General features: G+C 44.1%; 1 protein-coding gene across 1 annotated transcript in view; it reads left to right on the top strand.

Moving 5' to 3' along the window:
- wdr18 (WD repeat domain 18) overlaps nt 1-21,896 on the top strand; it is a 47,223-nt gene extending 25,327 nt beyond the window's left edge. The window contains exons 8-10 of the mRNA XM_053853322.1: nt 20,513-20,673; nt 21,097-21,165; nt 21,380-21,896. Of these exons, the coding sequence (XP_053709297.1) occupies nt 20,513-20,673; nt 21,097-21,165; nt 21,380-21,508 (359 nt within the window). The 3' untranslated portion in view covers nt 21,509-21,896. The remainder of the gene's footprint in view (nt 1-20,512; nt 20,674-21,096; nt 21,166-21,379) is intronic.
- Nucleotides 21,897-24,179: the final 2,283 nt, after the last annotated feature.

The following is a 24,179-nucleotide window of genomic DNA, read 5'->3' as shown; positions in this document are numbered from 1 at the left end:
CTTAAATCCTCGCAGAAAAATAACAGTTACTCTCGCACCAGTTCCACCCAAATTGGCAGTGACGAACCTTCTTTGCAACAACAATAAAAATCTAAAAAATGTCTGTTATATAGCAGTGATCACAGAGTGTGACTTAGTTATTTATTTTTTATTTTTTTTGGGTCGTACTTGTGCGACTGGCTGGAGCCTGAGCTAAGACAGACTTCTGCCGTCCGAGGCCGCAACACGTCTGTATTCCTGACTGAACTCACTGTAATAATTGATTTTAGTTAGTTGTTCAGTGGTGACTGTGAAATAACCTGGACATGCTTCTTAAAGATGGGACATAGCTACTGTACATTATGGGTGATGTAGTATTAATAAATGAAATAAAATCGAAGTGACAGCAGATGTGACACCACAAGTGTCACATACAGACAGGGTGGTCTGTAATCTCAAACCACCCTGTATTGATGTCAGGTATCAGAAATTTTGAAGTTCAAACTGTTGCGTTGGATAGATAAAGAAGACCTTGGCGTCAAACAGAACATTCTCTGTGACTTCCGCCGGTGGTGACATTTGTTGTGCTGCTTGTCACGTCCCTATATTTTAAAACTTCTTTAAACTGCGTGGTTCAGTCAGAGTTCATGGCGTTGAGGAGCAAAATATAAGATAGCAATCGGTTCCCCTGCTTGGTATCTGCAGTGCTGCAGAGTTGAATATTTGTCTCCTCCAGGCTGTCGAGTTTCAATGTGTCAAATCTTCACCGACTGTTATTAAGAAGCGTCCGCCTGACAGCCGAGCGGCGCTCCTGCAGGCGTTGGAATGAGACCTCTTCACTTTGCAACCAGTCGTAAGGTTGCTTTAACAAGTCTCCCTTTCAAAACGCGTTGCCCCTGCTGAGTGGATGATGGAAGGCGACAACGGCAAAATCAGAAGGACGGCTGCAAGGACAAAAAGACACCTCTTTTAGTATCTGCTGTATTCTCAAGACCCACTTCAGTGTTGCTAACACAAACATGATAACTGAGGAGATGGATTGTGGGAGTGGATATAACTTTTAGGAACAATTTCCCTTAAATCATCTTCATTTGTTGCCACTCAAATAAATTGTTTGTTGAGAAAATGAAGACCGCAGGGAGGTTTATTGGTATTCTGCTGGAAACTTGAGCTGCACTCTCTGCAGGGAACATTGCTTCTTGTGTGGAACTCGTCCCTGGTTCTGCTTGATATTTTTAGAGTTGGAATTTCAGTGTGGAAACTGTATTCACCTTGTGATCACAGGATCATGTTGTGCTGTTGCCGTTGACAAAGTAAGGTCTCCAATTTTCACTGGAATGGTCTACAAGATTAGCTCCTCTAAGTCTGAGGCCATGGTTCTCTGTCCTAATTACTGCAGTGTCCTGTCCTGGTTGGAGATGACTTTTAGCCAGGAGGGGAAGATGAACTGTGGGGTGGACAGATTGGGAAGAAAGAGTGAAGTCAAAAGACAAATTTGTACTCACACTTGCCAAGATGCTTTTAACTTTTACTCCACAGCTTGTGTGGATGTATGTGTGCATAAGCACGAGTGAAACAATCGTAGATGGGTCAGGTATATTGTCGGAATGTCCTCTAGATGCCTAATAGACAGAGATGTTCTGCCTCTCTTTTGACAGAGGAACACCGCAGTATTCACCCTGAAAAGCTGGGTGAGATTTCTGGCGACGTAACTCAGATAGGCAGAGAAAAACAGATGTTCAAGTTTCACATCAAATGCATTGATAAGAGACTTGAGTTATGCTTGGACAAACATTGCGTGGTTCTACTGGGGTGTCTATTTGGCTCAGAAGGACCTGCAACAGGCACTGGCTGACAAAGACATTAATTCTTTCACTGCAAGACGCAGAGATGTAGCATTATGACCTGAACCTTGCAGCCTGCAGCCAGCCATCTATCTTTGGAGGGAAGAAGACAATGAAGCAAACAAGCTTCATTCCTGTTTAGGTTTGGAAAAGGGGGCTCTACAAGGTTAAGAAATCAGAATTATAAGACTCATGAAGCAGACATAGCTCATTTAGTGACCCAGATATGTACACAAAAAGGAACACTTGTGAGTTCTGAGTGTCTGTAACTTCAGTTTCAGCTCTAGAAAATAAAGGTTCAATACTGGGAACGTGCCCTAATACCATCACTAGGGACGTGTCCAGGAAACATCCTAATAGGATTCACCAACTGGCACAACTTGATCTGGAGGGGCAGCGGTTCAGTTTCTTACGGATCACTGAGTCACTTACCCTGTCTCAGACAGATTGTCAGGACTCCCTGTTACAAATATCGCTGTTTCCTTGTGGAGGTCAGAGGATCAGCTAGAGTCTGAGACCATGCTTCTCAGTCATTTAAAGATTTGAGATGAGATGCTGGAGGAGTTTATTTGGGGGTCTTGTTAAAAAAAGATCTAATGAAGTCTTCAATTCCATAATGAACAGAAAAAGTGAGGTATGCTCTAGTACTGTAGAGAAAGAATATATGAAGAAGTTTGTTATTAACCAAATGGCTGGCCTACTGAGTAATTTGGGACCACTTTTGCAGTGCTTTGAAATACCCAACTCATCCAAGAGAAATTAATGATTCAGCACTGAACTTGAACTGAAAAGATTCCCCTCTTAGGACAAGGTAAAAGCAACTATAGTTTGGAACAGTTTACGTACAAGTGTCACGCTTAGTGAGCACTGAAAGTTACAGCCGTGACTCATTTATTCCTGGATTACTGGACTTGCATTGAAGAAGCATATGAATAAAGACTGGAGGAGTCAATAGCCCCCGAGCTATTCTGTTTGTGTCCCTGGCTAATGTTGAGATTTGTTGTCTGTCGAGTCATTGTCTTGCAACCTTTGGTTATATTTATGAGAGACTTGCCAAGATGCTTTTAACTTTTATGCATCAAGGGCATTATGCTTGAAAACGACAGGCTGGAAAAACACTTAAAAATGTACATTCATCACCACATGTTCAGAGCAGGAAAAGTAAATTATCCAAGAGATGTGCAACTGAGAACAAAGGCTTAAATCACACAGGCATTTCTGCTATTATTGCCGCATGGCACTTATTTATTTTTTCCATTAGTGGCATCTTTGTTGTCCACCAGAGGCCTAGTGGTCTCTCGTGAAGTTTTAGTTCTCCTTTCATCTTATCAATATATTCGATTTTTTTCATATTTTTATCATATTATTTGAATCTTTTCACGGATTGAAGTTTTTTCTGCTGTAAATAATTTGCGGTCAGAATATAATGCAAACGTGTCACTGAAACAGGTTGGTATTTTTTCGTCCTTGTCAACTTCGTCCAACAATAGTTTTGACAAAACGCCTCAGAAGTCCTGATAAATTGGCTCCTGCTGAGCGAGATCAAAGGCTCGTCTGATCCATGTGAACACACACTTCGGTACCTGCAGGTGATTGTGTTTTGTCAGTATCTGCAGTGTTGGCAGCTCCTCAGCCTCCAACACACTCTGTCTGATTTATGTTTGTCTTGGACCCAGTTTCTGCCATTAGTGTAATTCCAGCGTGTGAGCCAAACATCTGATCAATATTTGTAATTGAGGGCGAGATAATTAGCCAGGTTCTATCACCGCAACACGCTGGAAATATGTCTCCAATTTTAGAACAATGCCGCCTGCTTTCATACCAAGTGTCAGATGTTCTCACACACAGCTGGTCCTGGATTATGAGTGCCTTTTGCTGCGTGTTAGGGGCTATGACCGACCTGAGAAGATGCTTGCCTGGTTTCGCTGGTCGACGCAACATGTTTTCAAAGTGTTTTATGTGGGAAGTTGTGTAGGTCATGAACTAGATGGACCATGCCACCGCACTCACAGGACTGCGGTAACTGTGCTTTGCTGCATTGTTGTTGCTCTGTGGAAAATGGAATTTTGCAAATAGAGCTGCAACTAATGATTATTTTGATCCACTAGACTAGAGTCGACTAGTCACGTCTGCGTAACTCGGCATACAACGTGGCTTGACAAACATCCAATTGTAGACTCGAAAAAACTGTGAAAATAGCACCAAAAATGTGCATAAATTGTGAACACTTGCATATTGTTAAATCATGTTTTAAAACTTTTAATTTTAATTTCTCAAAAAAAGGCAAGTGTCCTTTGATGTGTCCTTTGCGAAATGCTTTCTCATGCTTTCGATGTTTTGCGTTGCGATGGTTATAGTAGCCTTAGACAATTGTTCTCTTCTGCAGATTGTGCTGAAAGAACTTTGGCATGGCTGGCTGCGCTTGAGCCAAACATTTAGCATCTTTTGGTAATGCTAACTCACGTATGCTAGCTACAGAAGTTCCCGCGCGGACATGGCTAGGACATGATTGGTCTGCTGTTCTGAATGGGTTGCAGCCTCCTTTTTCAAAGCAATAAAATTAGGGAAAATGTTTATTCATGTTTTTTTTTGTATTTCTGCTTTATCTATTCCCACTTTTATTGCCATTTATATTTCCTCATTTATTTCCTTATTTTGTCCCCCCTGGTATTCTGTCGTTGCAACCTTAAGTGCAAGTCAGTCACAGCTCCGACACCAAATCCAAGGGATTTGAGAAGGGTTGAGTTTAGTGGACAAACATGGTATCAAACATATTCTCAGTTAGTTACTGAAGATACTCTCAATAGTGACCCATTGAATTGCCTATCTCTGCAGATGTTTTAACTATGATATTAAAAAAATAAAGATTCTTTGTTGTTGTTGTTGGAGACAAACTCCAGTAAGTTTATCCAGTAAGCAATACAGCGGTGCAGCATTCCGCAGCCACATTGTGAGTCTGGATCAGGCTCCTCCACATCCTCCCTGTTATAAGGTGCCTGCTTCCCTCTCAATAGCGCACGTTCATGCTGTCTTGCATCCACTGACTGTCATTCCTTATCCCTGTAGTGTGTTTCTCCACCTCTTCACCCGGATTCTTAGGAGAGAAAATCAACATCCAAAAGTTTTGCTGTCCAAGTTGAATAGGGAATCTGAGTTGGACTGCAAGTCTTTCTGTGAGAATGTTTATTTCACTGAGGCGGGCCCGGTTCGGCCCCCATGGGTCAAGGTTTACACATGCAATTCAGATGTTAGTGAATGATTATTGCAGCCCAGCAAAGACGGTCATGGGAGGAGTCACCAACGTTTATATTTAATTGTGTCCCGTGTCCTTGTTGATCCCCTTGTGTCTAAATAATTTATTGTTTGTCGTTGAAATGACCCGAGTGGTGTTTCATTGACCCGCTGTGATGTTAATGGAGAGGCGTGTCTGCCGGACTGCTAATCACGCAGTGGGTCAGCTGTTCTGGGACACACACACACACACACACACACACACACGCGCACTCACAAGACGTTTGACCTCTCTGAAAACTTTCGTCAAATGAGCAGAGTTAGTATGGTCCCATTATGAAGTGAGCGTGCGCGCTCCGAATGCTTAAACCGAGAAGATGTGACATGCTTCAACCCCCTGGTGTTCTCGCTGTTGGTGATCCATACTCCATTAACTAGAAAGTCGATGTTTGTGTGCGTGTCTGACAAGACCACCGCAGAGGTTTTTCCCCCCTGAACAATCATGCATTCGGGTCGTTTGGAAGAAGAATCTATTGCCTTTTGTGGGTCTTGGATCGGAGTCAAGGGGCGACTCCAATCTTTTTTAATCTTGTAAGATATCCAACCATGCAATTTCTTATATAGCGTTTTAATGCTACTGTAAATTCAGCGTTGAGATGTGTTTCATTCTGGCTAATGTTTGAGCACAGCTCCCGCAACTATCACTAAAACTTTATGAAATGAAGGAGTAATTAATGAACAATAACTGTCATGTCAAGGTTCCAATTTGTGCCACCGCTCACCTATTTCAGTCTTTAATGTCCTTGAGTTGTTTTAATGAAGTTTTCGAATGAAAATCCCGAACAGAACGCCCCCGAAAAAATCTGGAAAAAACTTAAAGTGCGCGGACCGATCAGCTGACCCACGACGCGCTTTGTCGTTGTGTATAACGCAGCCTCTGTATGCAGACGTGTCCCGTTAGCTACATTTACTGGCTGTTTTTTCTTCATATTGAGGTGTAAAACCTTTCCTGTCTCCACACTGGACCGTGGTAGAGTGTCACAGGGGAGGTGCTCGCTCTCCACACCTCTCCTCCAGGGTTTGATGTCCTGTTGTGGGCTGGAGCTGGGACAGGGATGAGGCGAGTCTGGGACAGAGCGTGACTTGGTTTATGACTTTGTCACAGCCAAACTGCACAGAAGCGCACATTCAGAGCTGGACACGCACCGGGCACCTCTTCACTTCTGGAGAGACGTCACTCACTCGGCAACCCCTCCCACATGCAGCGGCCACACACATAGAGGAACAGCGCACCTGCAGCAGACACTCTACATTCACTCCTACAAAAGAATATTTTAAGGCTTGGAACGCATTATTTCTTTTTCCATTCATTGTAATGGGAAAAATCGATTCAGATTTCGAGCAATTCGCTTCTCGAACGGCCGTCTGGAATGGATTGTGGTCGAGAACCGAGGTACCACTGTATTAACATCACGCAAACGACAATATCAAATCTTCCCCGACTCTTATTGCAACGTAAAGCCGAGGCACCCACTGCTCTGCCTGCCCTTCAATGTGCAGCTAGAGATTTTTTTTAAGTAATAAAAACAAGGACACAGAGCAGAGCGAGGTGAACAATGTCACTGCCCACTTTACGAAGACCGTGACCATGTTAGCGAGGGTTTGTAGTCAAGTTAGAGGAACATCAGCTTCATTCCAAGTTGCGCTGTTGGTCGCTCCAACCATGACCACCAACATATGCGTGCCATGCCACAGACAGTGCAACAGCAGTTCTGAGTGAAAAACAACACTTGAAAGAAATGAATTAAATCCATTGTCAATGTTTTTATGTGTGTCACCACGTGCCAACGGATCTTAGCAGTCCTATATCGTCTCGATATCGAGAAGTCTGCCATGCAATAGCGTGCCATAGTCTCAAAGTAGAGCTACTGCTACCACATGGAGAGGTGGTTACAGCAAATACTGTGGGACGTAGAAACCTGACCACTTCTTAAATCAAACTTGTTGTGTTGTTTGAATATGAGCTGTATCTGACCATTTCTCAAAAGTGCATTTTCGCTGTTCTATAGTCTGTGCTATATTTAGATTTAAGAACTCAATGTGGAGTTTTTCTTCCCGGCAACTTCCGATACTACTTGCCTGTTCCCTCACCCCGTCCCACAGTGTAGGCAACTCCTCAACTCCAGGTTGACTTATTTCTATGTAGAATTTAAGAATCCAGAGAATTTCGGATGAGACCTGAAATCGTGGCAGATACTACAATTTCCTCCCGCAGACATTCCTCTCTACCACATGAGCTTGTTGTTTCTGGTGAGTGTAGTGCCATCCTGTGGGGTCACTTCTTGGTCGGGTCACCAACCAAGACTTTTGCCTCCGGTTTATTTGCAACAGGCCAACACATTTCTGGAACGTACGACAGATGCACGTTACAGCAGTGTCATCTATGTCGGACATTCAGGTTGCACAATTCCCCATTGTATATTCCATCCACCAACCACTGAAGGGGTGTTCATTTCAGTTTTTGTTTGTGAGTTGCCACAGACTCCTGTGTACTAAAAATGCTCCGAATCCTAATGAGGCTCCATTATAACCGGCGCGTGCTGTTGTTCCAAACTTTAAATTGTTGATTCGGTTCCCGCTTGAGTGTAGGGTCTCTCGGGGGATGAGTTGCTGACATCCTGAATGAAGACTGAAGTCTGTGCAAGTCTTTACACGTCGAGTTAGTGTTTGTTTGGCAGTACATTAAGTGAGAATAACGACCTCGGCGACGCAGCAGGAGGAGTCACCTGTGTTTAAACACTGACTTTACATCAGCACGTGGATGGAGATTACTGGGACAACAGAAGAGAGTAAGGTGAGGTGAGACCTGCTGAGATTGAAATGATGTTTTCAAAATCACGTTATCAGAGAGAAACAGCCCCAGAGAGTCGGTGGGTGAACTGATAGATCAGGAGCTGATTCATGCTCTACACCTTTTATTTACTTTCAAGCCCTTTCGTTGTCTGGGAGTTATTCAGCTGTTCACCAGCCTGTTGTGTCGTCGTGTAACCTGTTTTGTTGCCTTTTAAGAAGCCCTGGGATTTTTCATGTCATTGAATTGACTTGAATCAATCAGTCTTATTCCTTGAATGGGCCCCGGACCCATTTGTTCTGGGAAAGGTGGGTCCCCGAGATCAGAAAGGTTAAGAACCTCTGGTTTAGAGCAGTCAGACTTCATGCAGCTCCCATGAAGTCTGAGTCGGACTGCAAATGACTGTTTTCGTCTGTTTTTCTTCCTCCTTCCATCAAAATAAGTTGCATGACATTTTTTTAATGGGTGATGCTCATTTTAATGGCACCTGCAAAGTCACTGAATTCCAAATGCCATTGTTGGGTGGTTGCATGTTTTTCCCGTGGTTCTGGCACCTAGATCTTCACGACTCATGGAGCTCTTCCAATATTTATGATTCATGTTGAAAGTCTACAAACAATATGGAAATAAAATTGAATAATAAAAAGTCCCTCCAGGAAATCTATCAATCCCTGCGCGCTGTGTGAGACGCTGCAACTTTGCCCAATCTCTGAAACTACTCTCGGAACATCATAATAACAAAGATGTACTTGCAATATATTAGCATCATTTTTTTACTTGACATGTACATAAAAAATGGGAGGAAATACTCATTGCTTAAAAAATTAAAGCAGGTTTATTACTGCAGCCTGGAGCTTTTTTTAGGCTAAAATGTAACACTATTTTTTTACAAGCTGAATTACAAACGATCCTTATTTCCCGTCATGTTGTTCTAAATCCGTAAATGATCGCAGCTTCCACTGCATTCTTGTAAAATAGGCTGTCGCAAAATAAGGCATTCTGGAGGGACTTAATACATGATCAACTAAATATTTATATAAGCATATGATGTCATGGCATTACTACGCTTTCACCCCCCATATTGTCCTTGTTTAATTTCATTTTTGTGACAAAATGAAAGTTAAAAAGACTCTTCATATCGCGCTCAAACCTTGTAGTTGCAAGTAAACCAACCTTAATTCCCTTCACCATTGAAATACGGTAATGGCTGGGTAGTTCCGCAACAAGCATTCAAGTGTTGGAAGTTCCCCGGAAAACCAGAAGAATTAGCTGTCATGCTCAGAAGTGCTGTGGAGACAAGTCAACAGTACAACACAAGCAGCTTTTATCCTGAAGGAACTCTCTGAGTCCTTTGTTACAACAGGATGACACACTGTGGGAAAACAGACTTTCTGTTACATTATTAAAAGTAATTGTTTACATGTCATTCTGTTCTCCCATTTTTGCATGGCAATGTTTTTTTTTTTGTTGTTTTTTTGCAAGTCGCAGCATATTCTGCGCATTTAATTATTTTCGTTCCATAAATAATAATGTTTTGGTAATAGAAATGCTAGCGTAACATTTGTTTTGTTTAAATACATTAACAAGCTAAAAGTTATTTCAGTCATTTCCAGTATTAAAAATTAAAGTTTTAAAAAGTGTTTTGTTTATTTCCTTTTTTTTTTTTTTTGATCTGCTTTCAATTCAGTTGTTTCAATAAATACGCCTATATTGTACATTTGTGCATGTTCTTATCAGTTTCTTGTTTTAGAACGATAAAGATATTTGGGGAACAAACCGAATTGAGATTGGGATTGCTGTGCATTAAACCAAGAAATTAAATTGGCATTCATTTTTGCCATAATCGTCTAGCTCCACCTTTCGGTGAGTTACTTATGAGCTTCAGGAGGTGGAGGTGGTTCGATCCACATGTGCCACATTGCAGGTCCGTGGATGCAAAGCTGGGCTGTACAGCTGTGAGAAAACCACATAAAAAAACAAGTTTGTCTTTCATGATGTAATGAATCCCTCTGTCCTTCACGTTTCTAGAACAACCATCATGAAATCAGCCTTTTGTTCTGATATAACGTTTAAACAATGGAAATGACTTTTTCGTTTGTCCTTGCGATCGTAAACAAACTCGGCATACTGATGCTCAATTATGTGGTGTTTGAAGTCGGCGCAAAGTGAGGTTAACAGAGCAGAGTACGAGAATCCCGGAGTTGCGGACGGTCGCTTCGCCTCGTGGCGAGGTCACCTGGCGGTCTTTTTTCCTGTTTGCCTTTCAGGCTGTTGTCTCGCAGGATTCTGTGTAGCTCTATGTTTTATTCAGCTGCAGAGGCGCCCGCACGCTGGAGGAATGCTCAGATTCAAAGTCAGCACTGATCTGTGTGATCACCTCCCCTGAGCGAGACACCGATGCTGCCAAGCCCCAAGGCCCGCGTCCCCGGCGCGCCGCATTAAATATTCATTCTAAAATCAATATAGACGGAGTGATATTTAAGGGAAAATTCACGGGCCAGGTCGGGGGCTTCCCTGTCTTTCATTGAATCATCTGCAAACATTCAGTTCAAGCTTCTATTACGTTAATTTGTTTGTGGGATGTTGAGTGGTACAGAATGTATTTATCTAGATTGTGCTGCCTTTAAAAAGTTTTCTGACTAATCGGCAATTTTATTAAATTGTCCACAGAAAGGCAAAGAAACGGGACACTTGAAAGTAGGTGTTTTAACACTGAGTTTGAGATCTTCGGGTCTATACGGTGGTAAGGACATGTTTTATTAAGACCTGCTCTCGTTAATAAGATCCCCAAATCCTTCCATTCTGTATGCAAATGAGCTTCATGTTTCCTAAGTTATCAGTCGGCCGGTTGTCAACTAAGCTTGACACGGCTCCTACAGTCATTACCTCCAACAACTTCCTGTGTCCCGAGTGGTTTGTTGTCAACACAGCAGCCAAATTGATCTCCTGCAGGAAACTTAATTTGAAAGAATCCCAAGACACTGGATTGACGGCTAGTACAAGATTCAACCCCCTTCCCCAAAAAACAAGTGGTTTGACAGGATTTCAGGTGTTTTATCTGAAGAGTGTGGGTTGGAGGGCGGGGCTCTCTTGATCCTATTGAATCTGCGCTCGCGCTTCCTGGGTGCGAGTCGTAGATTAGCGTGGCGGGAACGCACTCAGCAGAGCGTCACTTGTGTCAGGCTGATTCTCTGATCGAAGGCAGGGCCGTCGGCCCGTTTTTGGCTCGGTCCTGATAAGCTGGAAGCTGTTTCTCGCTCTGGCAGGACAACACAAATACGCTGAGAGATCACATTATAGACTGAGCAGATGAAAATGTTGCCTGCTTGTTTGTTTCCATTCTGGCCCACACAGGTTGTTGGCTTTATGAGTGAAGCAGACGATTTTTTTGGTTTGGGGTTTTATTTCCTTCAGCCTGTCTCTGATCTAATTTTAACATTTGGGGATTGTGATGGTATCACAAGTGAAGGCTTTGGTCGCCCTCAGTGTTTACAGAGGAGAGATTCATCCCCGTCACATAGAACGGTACCAGGACTCCCACTCAGGAGTTGGTCCGTCAGATCCAGGTGCTGAACAGTGAGGAGGTAAAGCACAAGTACTCGGGGTTCTCAGAAGAACTTAAAAGGCAATTTCAATCTGACAACCGGGGAAGTTTCATTCCTGAAACATTCAGTTCAGACTGTTCTTCTGCGGGTGGACGGGTTCAGCCGCTGCCAGCTGATGATCGTCTTATCACTTGGCCAAAGTTAATGAAAGTTCAGTAACGACCGCTGGGCCTCCAGTCTTTCTCCATGAACCCACAAAGATAAATTTCCTTTGATTTCCATCTTTCCATTTCCTCTTCTAGCCATTCTCTGGTGGAGGAAATGTTCTGTGTTGGAACGTCTGTTGAAAACAGACCAGCGATTCTCTTTTTATTCCAGTCGTTTTCTGTTTCATCAGTTGCATCAGAAAGACCGGCTGGACTTGTCATGGCTTTCTTCTTGTAGCCTGGTCATTGCTGCAACATTGCCACGGTTCCAAAAGATCCTGGAGGAAACCCTGCTCGGGGTGCCCAGGTCCTTCTGGCAGGAAGTCAGTCTATAAAGAGCAAATGGTTCCAGTCAATTTCCAAACTCAAATCCTCATTCTACCGTGACGTTGTGGGGAAGTGGATGTACGGTGCATGTGGAAAACCGCATGATCTTGCATGATCCCCACAGAGATTATCCCAGTGTAGGGGTAGATTTCTGATGGTTTTCTCAATGTGTGGTGTAGTGTGACTGGCGCAGGGATAATGTAGGATACACTGTGTGGGGGTTCTTCCTGCCAACACTGTTCTGGAGCGCTGGAATAGGGTGACAGACAGGAAGCGTCATATAGCCACTATGCTTCTGTAACAGATCCTTTCGGTTACTTTGCTGAGGCTCAGATAAAGCACTGTTTTCACAAGATATGTGTGGGGCGGAGACTTGTCTTTATGATCCTCCTGAGCAAGAGAGATGTTTACTCTTAGGACTGTGAAACTCTGTGGATTTACATTTGAGTTCAGTGGGCCAAGAATGGAATCTGTGCATCTGTTGTACAAGTGATGGCAGCATGGCTTCCGCAACATTTTTTAACGTCATGGCATCACAGCTTAATTTAGAGCCACCAAGCCGTCACAATAATGTTTGCTTTTTAAAGATCAAATCCCATGTGCTGAAACATACTAAACCATGCGGAAAACATCATGGAGGTGGAGATGCTTCTGGTGTTTTTCAGCACGTTTTTTTACGGAATATGCAGTACCAAAGAAACACCATAGTAACTAAATGACAGGAACGTGTATGAAGATGCGCGACTTTAGTTGCTCGCGGAACTAAAGCCGCACATCCAGCTGGACATGTGAAGACAGGGAAGGGTCAAGGACTGCTGCAGATAGCTTGTTTCCCTGTCTCTCTTCTCGGGGGCTGCGTATTGACTTGTCATGAAGGGGTCATGATTATAGCTCCCAAAGCGTGTTGAGACTTCAACCTTCCATAACATGAATAAATCAATGTCCTTCCCCTTATTTAGAGGATTTTTTTCAGTCAATTACCATCTCCAGTGGTGACCCTGACTCACTGGTTTGAAAAGTATCAATACTGCTCTAGACGGAACACGCGCGTTTTTTGTTTCCAATAGTCCCTCGGAACCAGATGATCGGCTTCTTGTCACTCTATGCAGACGACTCTCTGTTGCAGTTAGTAAACAAACAGTGTCACATTCAAACTGTTGTGAAACATTTAATTACAGAAATGTGGTCTGAAGCGATAGGTTCCTCTATAGCTGCTTTGACGGGGTGTAAATGATGTGTGTGTCTGTTTCTGCACTTGCGTCTCCTGTCAGGTTTGTGATCAAACTTTGATGCTTGTTTTATTTTTTTCATTTTTTTTTTTCCTTCTTTCGTCTGGCCTTCGGCTCGTCTCTTTATGTTCCCGCTCAAACTTCAGTCGAATATAAATCAGAGTTCAGGTTCGGTCGGAACAAACGTCAAAGAAAAACGGGATCAGAAGAGGAACCTCTACTTCTTCTTCAAATTACTAATGAGACGCTTAAGTTCGACTCTGACTGCTGGAAAATATCTGTTTGGTGTTGTGATGGGTGAAAATAGGTCGGAACATATCAGGTAGTCGCCTCCTATTCTTGGGAAATTTGCTGGCTCCTGTTACTAAAACTTGGAGTTAGGAATCTGGAGATGGAGTCTCCTGCGTTCTGGTTTGCTCAGTGTCTGCATCCACAGAGTATCCTCAAGTGGCATCTGGCCATGTGGAGTCTCTCCTGGATGACTGAGCTGGTGTCTCCAGTGAAAACTCATTTGTGTACGCCGTCTTGTTCCTTCATTACCAGGAGCTCCTCAGCGCAGGTGGAGTCATAGTCATCCTTTTTGCATGTGAACAAGATTCATGATGTTGTCTCTGAGACACACAGCGTGCTTTCATCCAATTACGGGGCTATGAGGCACAAAAAGAACATTGGTAGTGTAAAGCTTAACCATGCATATAAGAAACTGTTTGTCTATTTTGTCATCATTCTTCGATGTGGAATCAGTAAAATGTCAGCTCCTTCACCCTTTCAAAGAGAAAAATGAGAGTCACGGCGATAAAGAATTCATTTGTAGATTCATGGCTCGACATGTTTTGAGTTGTTGCGATAGTGGGAAACACCAGCAACACCTGCTGTTGACAAAGCAGGGATGAGTTTCCATGTGCGACAGTTGGTTTATATATTGTGACTTGTCAAACATTTGACACATCTGTGACGTTTGAAGTGCCTCAACAAATGTATAGCAAGGTGTGATGGGGTGGGGCGGGTGACATTTTTAATCCACCGTTTCAAAGTCGCACCAGAAGTGCTGAGCTCATCCAAGAATCACTCACTTGTAGCTCTGTCCTTATGAGGACCTCACATTGACATAACCTGAACCAGGACTCTGAACCAAACTGAAACCTTATTATCATGACCCAGTAATTTTGTTGTTTTACTCCTCAAATTCAGTCAAATTGGTCCTAACAGCAACAAATAAACCGATCTCCCTCTCACACACACAAACACACACCCATATTAAACATTGCATTTCATCTTAAACGCCGCTATCTGTGGTGCAACGGTAACAATATCACTCTGGCAGCAGATCACTGGTCGACCAGACCTGTGGTTGAAGTTAACTGCCATAAAGAGCCCAGTTTCTCACTTCCCATGTCCCTCCCTGTCACTGCGGGGAATGCTCAAGTGGTGTAATCACCTCAAGAGCGTTTCATTTTGTTATTCATGCTTTCTTTATGGAGCCACTCTCGGCCTACAGAGGGAGATAACAGTCGGTATTGAGGATGTTTCCAGGAGCCGACCCTCCTTTAATGCCATTTTTCTCATCACCTCTGCCGAAGCCTCGGTGCCGGTTCTGGAAATCACAGCCTGTCTGGGGAGGATTGACAGAAATGGGCCAATCAAAGAGCAGCTCTGCAGTTCAAAAGTTGAAGGGATGGTGGTGAATCGGTGCCATTATAAATTGAAGTGGAAGAGCAGAGAGCCAGTGCTGAAGTTATTCTAGCCCTGAAGCTGAACAACTGGTGGCGTTCAGAGGAAAGTAAGCGATATAATGAGAACAAGTTTGGGTTTGCAGCTGAAGGTTTTGTTTGTCAGATCGGTTCAGTCTCTTTTTGCATGATGGCTGCGCAGCTGATGAGCATGAAGAGGATATACAAGTCTTATATTGGTGGAAGACAGTGGTCAATGACAGCCAACAGGTGTCCAGCAGAGAGTATCTCTTGCAGGGGAAATGCCTTGTAAAATAAGTAGTTTGATATTACTGCCACATTAAATTTGTTTTTCAACATTTCAGCTGTGTAATTATATTTTCATATTTGATTTGATAGAAGTATTCTAGCAATATATATATATTTTTTTTTTTTTAAATAGTGAAAAAAAAAATTGGAACCCCATTTGTCTTTTTGTTTTTCAGTATTCAGTCAAGTGTCTTCCATTTTGCTGATTCCTATTTCTGACAGGAGTTCAACCTTCAAGTTTGTTTGATGCCATGAGTGCATTGCTTGGCAAACTGAAAGGAAGTATGTATATGTAAAATCACGTGGGAAGAAGTTTGATGGCTGCAGGCAGCTAAGATCAGTCCAGGTGGGTCACTTTCAAGGGAAGCCTCTTAGTTTGCAGTTTGTGTTTGAAATACATTTTTTGTGGCACCAGTCCTGGAACTTTTCTGACACACCTCTTGCATCTCTCTGCACAGCCCATGGTATATTGAGCCACCAATTTTAATTTTACCCTAGATGGAAGGAACGTGGTCCTGATACGACCCTGGTTTCTGTTTAATCTGCATCCCACTGTTGGGATAAGTAGACTGACATTGTCCTTAACTGATACTTTAGAGGCTTTTGTGTCGACAAACTAGTGGCACAGAAAGACCCTTTCTCAAACCTGCAGTTCTGCCCTGTCCATTGAATTGCCAACTTCATTCCACTGTTCTGAAGTCAGGTTGTGGAGCCAGCCAAAGAAAAGGAAACTGTAGAGCCCTCTCCTCCAGCTCTTGTGGTGGAACAATAAGGTTAATTTCTGGTCTTCTGAGAGACATTGCTCTAGTGCAGTCCTGCTCAAATAGTGGGGCGGGCTCCCTTGAAGGGGGCGCAGAGCGATGCCAGGGCGAGTGCATGTGACCTTGGGGAACATAGTATTTTGCCGTACTAGAGTAAAGTGTAATTGCTCATCCACTCGTTTTTTTTTTTTTTTTTTCAAGCAAATTGATGCACTTGAAGTCTTTTCTGTTACAGAAAAAACAATGTTAATAAAGTTGTTCTTTACTGTAAGTTGATCTATATTACTTTCTTTTTTCTTGTCTTTAATGTTAACAAGGATACTCAGAGGTGGACTTTAAATTATTTTATAGACAAATAATACTATTTACAGAGGCGATGGCGAGTTGGGGGAACGCGAAATGTTTACTCCTTCCTGGGGGGGTAGCGCAACAGAAAATAATTGAGAAGCACTGCTCTGTGTGTCCTGGGTCTGTCGGACAGACAGTGACACAAGATGACTTCTTGTTAATCCTATTTTTTCAGTCACTACCTAAAGAAGCAGACTGTTGAAATGGTGGGCTTAGTCTTTTGGCTCAGCTCTGTCTTCATCATGACAGACTGATACTGAGTTGTCAGGTCTGAAGACGCTTCTCCAATATACCCGTCCCTCACTTTGTTAGGAAGACCATACTCTCCAAAAGTGGCTTTTCTGAAGGTTGAACCTAGCATAAAAAAGGGAAAAAAAAACATTATTTGAACAGAGATGGTGCCTCTGTATGTTAGAAGTGATCAGTTTCAACAGAACAATAGCCAAGTGCAAAACTTTTAGCAGAGTTTGGACTGGGCAAATAAGGCTGACATTGCACTGGGAGATGTGTCGCCTGCAGCATTAGCACCTATCAAGTGAACTTTTGTTCCCCTTGTTCCTTCCAAATGGGTTTTTGTTGACCTATTTTTAAACTGGCTTGCTGTCTGGAGCCCTGCTGCCGGTGAAAAGGTTATTGCTAGTTGACTAAACTCCCTTTATATGATTAGCTCTAATATTGTTCGGGTGAATTTGATTTAGCGCTTAAACAGTCGGCGGCGGCAGCTCGGCTAAGTCTTCACACTCCTCTGCTCGGCGGCGGGTTATTTTAGGTTCCAAATTGAAGAAATTCCTCGCTGCTTTGATCTGCGGGACGCCTGCGGGCCCGAGTTTGTCTCCTCCTCATGCAGTGGTGATGTCACCGGGTCAGCTGACAGCTCTGAGCAGGCAGGATTCTTTCACTGTTGCATCCCAGCGTTTCTTTTAAAGGTTCCGCTCTATGGTGGATTTTCACCTGCTGGTTCTATTCTGCCCATGATCCCTGGTGTTTGCGTGTAAAGCCCAATTCAATCAACATATTTGCAACAGAAACGGCAAATTGATTCTTCACCTTGGAGTGAAACCAGAGGCAGGATTTCATCATTGACCCGGTACACCGGATTAAGGAGAGGACTTTAAAATGCAGCGTGTCTGGACCCTGTAAGGATGGATCCAACCTTAGAGCTGGAAAGACAGCAATAGAAACCATCAGGTGACACTTCGAGAAGCCAAGGGAGAGGAAATTAGAAATCATATGGTGAGCCAGTACCCGAGTTGATGGGGGTGGGGGGCACCCCCTCCTAACCTCCCGACCCCTTTTTACAGTCATTGTTGGAAATACAATGTGGCAATATTAAAGCTAAAAAAAGGAAGCAAAGCGGGTGGTTCTTTTATCTCTCCAGTGACCCATAGCCCGCACGGCCGCAACACTTAACGTTTATCGACTCGACAAGGCGACACACAAAGCTCAGTAACACTGCACACGCACCTTGCTAAATGACAACAACTGATCACAACTATAGAGCATAAAAAAACAAAGTTACTCCCCAAACCTCTGTAAACATATCCTCTCCCATAAGCACCTACACAGAAATTTTGGGTGGGTATTTCAACAAATGCGTATTTTTCATGTGCAGTATTTGGTTCACATTTGCATGCAATATGTCAGTGGCCTAGTGGTTGTCAAGTATCGCCATGGGTTGCCGGTTTGCATGCAGACTTTTAAATGTAATGCATGGAACTGATGGAGAGTAACTTTGAGGGATCTGAGGAGGAGGAAAATTGGGGCACCTTTATCAAGCAAGGCCTAGTGGGTTGCTATGTCTCTGTCACACAAAGAATGTAGCCCCTCCCATTTTAAACGTGAAAAAAAAGCTCCCCTGATTTATTATTATTATTATGATTATTATTATTTATTTTTTTTACTACTCGACTACTGCATGTGCCTCTCAATACACCAGTTTTGAAGAGGTACCATATAACTGGTGTCGTACCTCACGGTCCGCTGATTTCACACGTAGCATCACAAGTAAGGTATCGATCCAAGCTTTTGAATTGTGGCACTAAATGAGTCAATACATCACTTCAGCGACTTTTTTGTCCACTTGACCTTCATCACCACGTGGATCAGAGTCACAATGTGTTGCTGCAACTGGCATCTTTGTAATAAAATAACTAGAGTTATTCAAATACATGCAACCCGCCTGCATTTAGCCATTATGTAGTTTCAGAAGACTGAATTTGGTCACTTGAGATGCGACAAGAGTGACAGCGTTTTTGATACGTTGGGAGCTGGGGGACACTCAGGTGTTCAAAACTCGAATTACCAAGAAAGGATCTCATCTGAGGACGTCAGGGAGGAGCCACAGTTCATGGATGTGCAAGAATAATGTCCGAAAAGTGGCCAGGCAAAGTGGAAATGGGAAGACCTCGAGAGACCGGTAACACCCAAAGACAAGGGAAAACGAAAAAAATTTCACGGCACAGTAGCAAACCAGAACAGGTGAGAGACGTTCTGGTGTCTTCTCCATGTTCCAGATGCCAATAAAACACAATTGGTATCTAGCGATCAAAGAATGAGTGGCATCTGTGTGTGCGCCCAAGTATGGTTGGCTGGTCACTTCTGGCTCTTGAATATGAATTTGTATGTACACTTACTGAGCAGCTTCACCAGGGACATGTCATGAAGACGGTACTTTGTTGTTGCAGTGCGACAGTTGTCAGTAAGTGTGAGAATGCTGGCTCTCCCTCCGTACCTTCTGCATCAGCTCTTGCCTCTTGAGGTTCAAATGCACCAGCTGTGTTCGCCCACTCGGCCACGTTGGTTGCCAGTCACGGTGGGTGGCACAGCTCCAACAAGACTTCCAGCTGAGCCGCGGGGGAGCCGGGCGTTTAGATACCCAATTTGCAACACCCGTCGGCGGCTTATTAACTTGAACTCCAAGCCGGCGAAGTGAACGTCTTTCAGCGAGATTGTAATTAAAAATTGAGCCCACTTGGATCCAGGTGCTGTGACGGTCCAGGAAAGTGAATTAAGTTCTCAAGTGAGACGTTGACACAATGTTAATGTGATCAAAAGGAGTCCTCGGGTTGGACCTGTGGCGGCGTCACTCTCCCGCCTGTTAATGATGAATGATTCAGTCAGGCTGCCGGGCTCATGAATGATTCCAGAGTTGGGCTCCATCGCTAATCTCCAGAGATTTGTCACAGTTCTCCCTCGTCCGCTGCCGGACTGTTCCGGGAGCACGCCGCACAAGAGTCCCACTGATTCATCTTTTATTTTGCGAGGAGATTCTACTTTCCACGTCATTGCTGCCTTCCATCTTTTTACTTTAGTCCCAAAGGTTTGGTCTCCTCAATCACTGTGCTCGCGACAGCCATCTATTGATCTGGGAACGCGACCCGATTTGACCCAGAATCCCTGTTTGTGGCATTTATTTACATCATGATTCTCTTCTGAGGTTGTTGGCCCTGAGGATTGCATCATTTGATGAAGTGATACAGCATGAGAGTCGATCGAGCGTCAAAAAGCATCAGTGGCAGTGCTGTGAAAGATGAGTCTGAGTGAGAACACGAGTTGTTCAAAGAGATACACACTCAGGCTTCTGTAGAATTCGAGGTAGAGCCTCTGTGTATGATGTCCTGCTGCATTAACTCGTCCATCCGTCTGTGTTTCCACTCAACTTTGGCTTCTTATCGGAGGTGGAGTCGCAGGGGCAGCAGTTAAATCAGGAAAGACCAGACTTCCTCCGCTCCAGAATCCTCCCCAGACCAAATCTCTCATGATGGAGAAGCTGTGGGGAAGCCCCATGAGCAACATCTTCTCTCTCCCATGGTGTCGCACACTTTGTACTAGGGATGGGCGATAACTTATCGTACACAATATACCGCCAACAATTCTTCGATAAATTCGATAAACACGTGACACACTCGCTGCATTGGACCTGCATACATGAACATGACCAGACCACGACGGCGAACGTTTGACAGCCAACGCCGCCGTATGACAGCTGTGGAGAGTGTGGTGGACTTTGGTTCACAATGGTGGTTTTAAACGGATTTTTAATGCAGGGAACCTTTGATAATGACACTGGACGACTCTGAGTCTCTGGATCTGTGTTTATTTTATTTGATGGAGCAGTTCTCATAGGTTCTCTGACGCGGTCGTCTGCCTTGGTTCACATCAACACATGCACGTGAACTCATTTCTGAAGAAACTTGGCTTTGTGTTTTCCAGGTCCGGTCACAAACGCCTTCATCATGGTGGCGCCTGCCAACATGTTCCTCCCCGACAGCCGTCCCGCCGTCCCCTTACCCCGGTTCAGTCGACACATCCAGACGTCGGAGGGAGCCGAAGACTCTGGAGAAGTTTGCATCCGCCTGGGGCTCTACTCCCAGGTGAACCAGGGATATTGTGGGGAACGTGGAGTGCACTGTATTTATGGAAATCCAAAAGTTATGAGAGCGCAGTAAAAGACAGTAATTCATTTTTATATGTTAAGAATAAAAACAAAGAGTCGCCCTTCGTTAATGTGGTGACCTAGAATATAAATAAAAGTCAGACTGTAGATTGCTCAAGTCGACTGGGGAAATGAAAGGCATGAGATTTAATGGCATAAACCTTTGAACAATACAAAATAAGTCCATGGTGAAAAGAGTGAACCATAGAATAATTTGACATGAGATAGAATCAGGAAATTACAAGGTGTGATTTTGGAGAGGTGCTGGAAAACCATCAAGGAAAAAGATGTCACACTGAGGCGGTCATAATGTTACTGGTTGCTGGGACAATGTCAACGTAGTGTTGTTTGGTGTTCCCAGGAGGAGGGGGAGACGTACCTGCAGAAAGCCGACAAGCTGAACTCCCTAATGAACGCCGTGACCGACAAGGTGAGACAAGTCTTACGGTGTCGACCTTGTTTGAAACGCTAGCGATGACAAGTTGGTTCAAATCCGACTCGGACGGTTGCTCAAGGAGACGGAGGAATGTTTGGTTGTTGCACTCGAGAGCCAGAGTCGCAGATATCAGTGTTTGTGAGGCGACAAAGTCAGACAGGGAAGCACAAGGTTCCTGTGACGTCGACACACATTTTCCGTGTTTCAGTCTGTGTTCGGAGACGGCGAGAACACGAAGGTTCGAGTCGCTGAGCTGGAGGAAGAAGTCCAGACGCTGAAGAAAGTCAACAAGGATTTGTACGACTTCTCGACGCAGCTACTCACCAAGCCCACGTAGACACACACACACTCTAGTGTACACTCATAACACACAGCTAAACACAAACATTTACTCATGTGAACACAGTCGCCAACCATGAACATGCACACCAGGACAAACAAACACAACACAAGTACATGAACTGGTACAGTGCACAATTAAAAAAGATATATTTTGGATTGTCATATTTATCCGCCCACTTGAAAATGCAAAGTAAAAACATGTACTGGTTACAGCTGTGTACACACAATACTCACGCTGGCTGAGCAAACCGAGCACAAAGAAACTAACGGCACACAGGTAATACACACGCATTCATGCAACACTTGCAACAAAGTGTACTTTACACACAAGAAACACAATACAGACATCACCAACAAAGTTGGTGTTTTTCTAATAAAAGCTGTGTTTGCAGAACTTGTGTGTCTGATCAGTGTATTGCTCAAGAGCACTTTAGCCTCGGTGTGATGCCGACAAACGAGGAGTCACTCACCACCTGAATGTAATGTCCGTTCAGTCCTTCAGGTATCGGGAGTAATGCGATTGCTTCAGCTCATGAGTGAAGTGCACGTCCGTGTGAGGATTCACACCAGCAACTCTGTCTGATTCAAGATAAACAAAGAGTCATCACGGAGGATTAAACCGCTGCCATTAACCCAGACGATCCCGGAGGTCCCGGGTCAGACGCCGTGGCCCAGGCTGATCAGATTAGTCTGCAGAGAAATACAATCAGTGTTCCAGCGGAGATTAAACATGATGTGGAGAAGTTTGTTTTTCTGTGTGTAAGTGCAGACAGCAGGAGCATCCAGAGGTGAGAGCTCCTGTCGCCCACCGAGACCCGGCTGTGCCTCCAGGAACCAGGCCGAAGCTTTCAGACATCACTCGTCCAAGTGTTTGCCGCCACATTACAATCTTCGCGTCTTAACTTCCAACAACTCACGCAGTTCTATTTGACCTCCTAACACTTGTCAGCCGTCCAAGCAGTTCCCTCGACTGGTGTTCATCCAAGCGCTCGTGGCACGGCTCCAAAAACCTGTGTGACCAAGAGCCCAACATGCTTCGAATCAAGCCACAAAAACAAGTGACTCATGTGACCCATTCAAGCATTGCAAGTCCAAACCTCAGCATCCAGCGGAATCCATGGCTTCCCCTAAAGTGCCGCTGAACTTTACGCTTCTCATTTCCATTCTGGTTTCACTTGTGTTGCTACCCTCCCAAACACTCCTGTTATTGACCCAAATGCCGCACAATGCTTGCTATTAGCCATTTCCACGCCCGTGTTGAGCCTAGTCGAACTGACCTGAGGCCCTCCTCACATGGGCTCCTTCCATGAGGAGTCCTGACATGATGCCGAACCAGCACCACTCCCTCCTATAGAAAACCAAAACACTCAAACTCGGTGTTCGATGCTTTTGTAGATGTAAGAATTCCGCTTCACCTCTCCTCACGAATTATCATACTATCCACTTGCATAAATACGAGCAGGTGAATCAGTGGGACTCACCTGAACGTGTGGGACTCCCAGTGTAGCAATTCACTGCTAGGCAGTCGTCAGTAACTCAGTGTGCATCAGGTCGCCCTCTGGTGCACACCAATGTCAGCACAGCTATAAAATATGTGGGGAATGATTGATGGTAGTAGCTGTTCGGAATCAGTGGATGGGCAGATTTGTTTCTCATGGGAGAAATGGAATGAGCTAGTCAGGACACCTGACGCACCAATCGCTTCAGGTAACAGCAAAAATGTAATGGCAATAAACTAGCGGGATAAATACCCTCAAGGTGCTCTTTTTCCCGTTACTGATCCAAGTGTGCATCACATTTGTCATTGAACTTGAAACACCAGTCTTGTGCCGTAAAACACTGGGGCTACAGTATACACTCAAAAGTGTTTTTTTTCCGACCAGTTTGCCATTTACTGCACATTTCAATGCAGATGCTCCACTTTGACGTATTATGTAGAAAGGAGTGCTCAGCGTAGATGTTGTCGAAGTCAGCAATGAAGAGAAAACAGTCCACATAATGTCACATTTGTGAAGCAACTTTCACTGAAGTGACGGCAAACTTTTAGCGTCACCTGGAAGGTAAACATAAAGAAAAGTTTGGTCAAAAGTTAATCCTGCAAAAGAGGCTGGACTAGACTGCTTTTGGTCTCGATTCACCCTGGGGTTTGGCGGTCCTCTTCTCTGACGCCTCCTCTACCCTGGTTATTGTCTTACCTTCCACGTTGCTCCTCCCACTTTCCTTGTTGTAGTCCACTTTTGGTTGTAGCCTGTTTAGAGCTTCATTTTTTTTTATGAGTATCCAGACCTCCTATGTGTCTTGCTTGTGGACCTTTGTGATAAAAGTGGAATGGATCGATGTTAACTGGGACCAGCTGAAATTTTGAATATTTCATACTGCACCTTTAGATTCGATGAACGTCAGCAGCCTCCCGTCATCTCAGTGTCTGTCTCTGCTCACCAACCTCGCCATCATCAGCCCAAACCTGCCACTGTGAGAGTGTGTGCAGAAACCGGGTTACCGCCGGCCTCCTGGGGCTCTGGCTGTTGTGGGGAATCATGGGAAAGATTTTGATGCTCGCGCACCTGTCCGTCTGTCAGTGAGGCCCACTGATCTCGGTTCCCTGAATAGAATGTGGTCGGAGCCAAAAAAAAAAAAACAGAAAGAAATCTACAATCTCCTGTAGC

This window comes from Synchiropus splendidus, chromosome 1 (genome assembly GCF_027744825.2).
Source record: "Synchiropus splendidus isolate RoL2022-P1 chromosome 1, RoL_Sspl_1.0, whole genome shotgun sequence".
NCBI lineage: Eukaryota > Metazoa > Chordata > Actinopteri > Syngnathiformes > Callionymidae > Synchiropus > Synchiropus splendidus.
The sequence above is the reverse complement of the archived record's forward strand: the minus strand, read 5'-3'. Positions and strand labels throughout refer to the sequence as shown.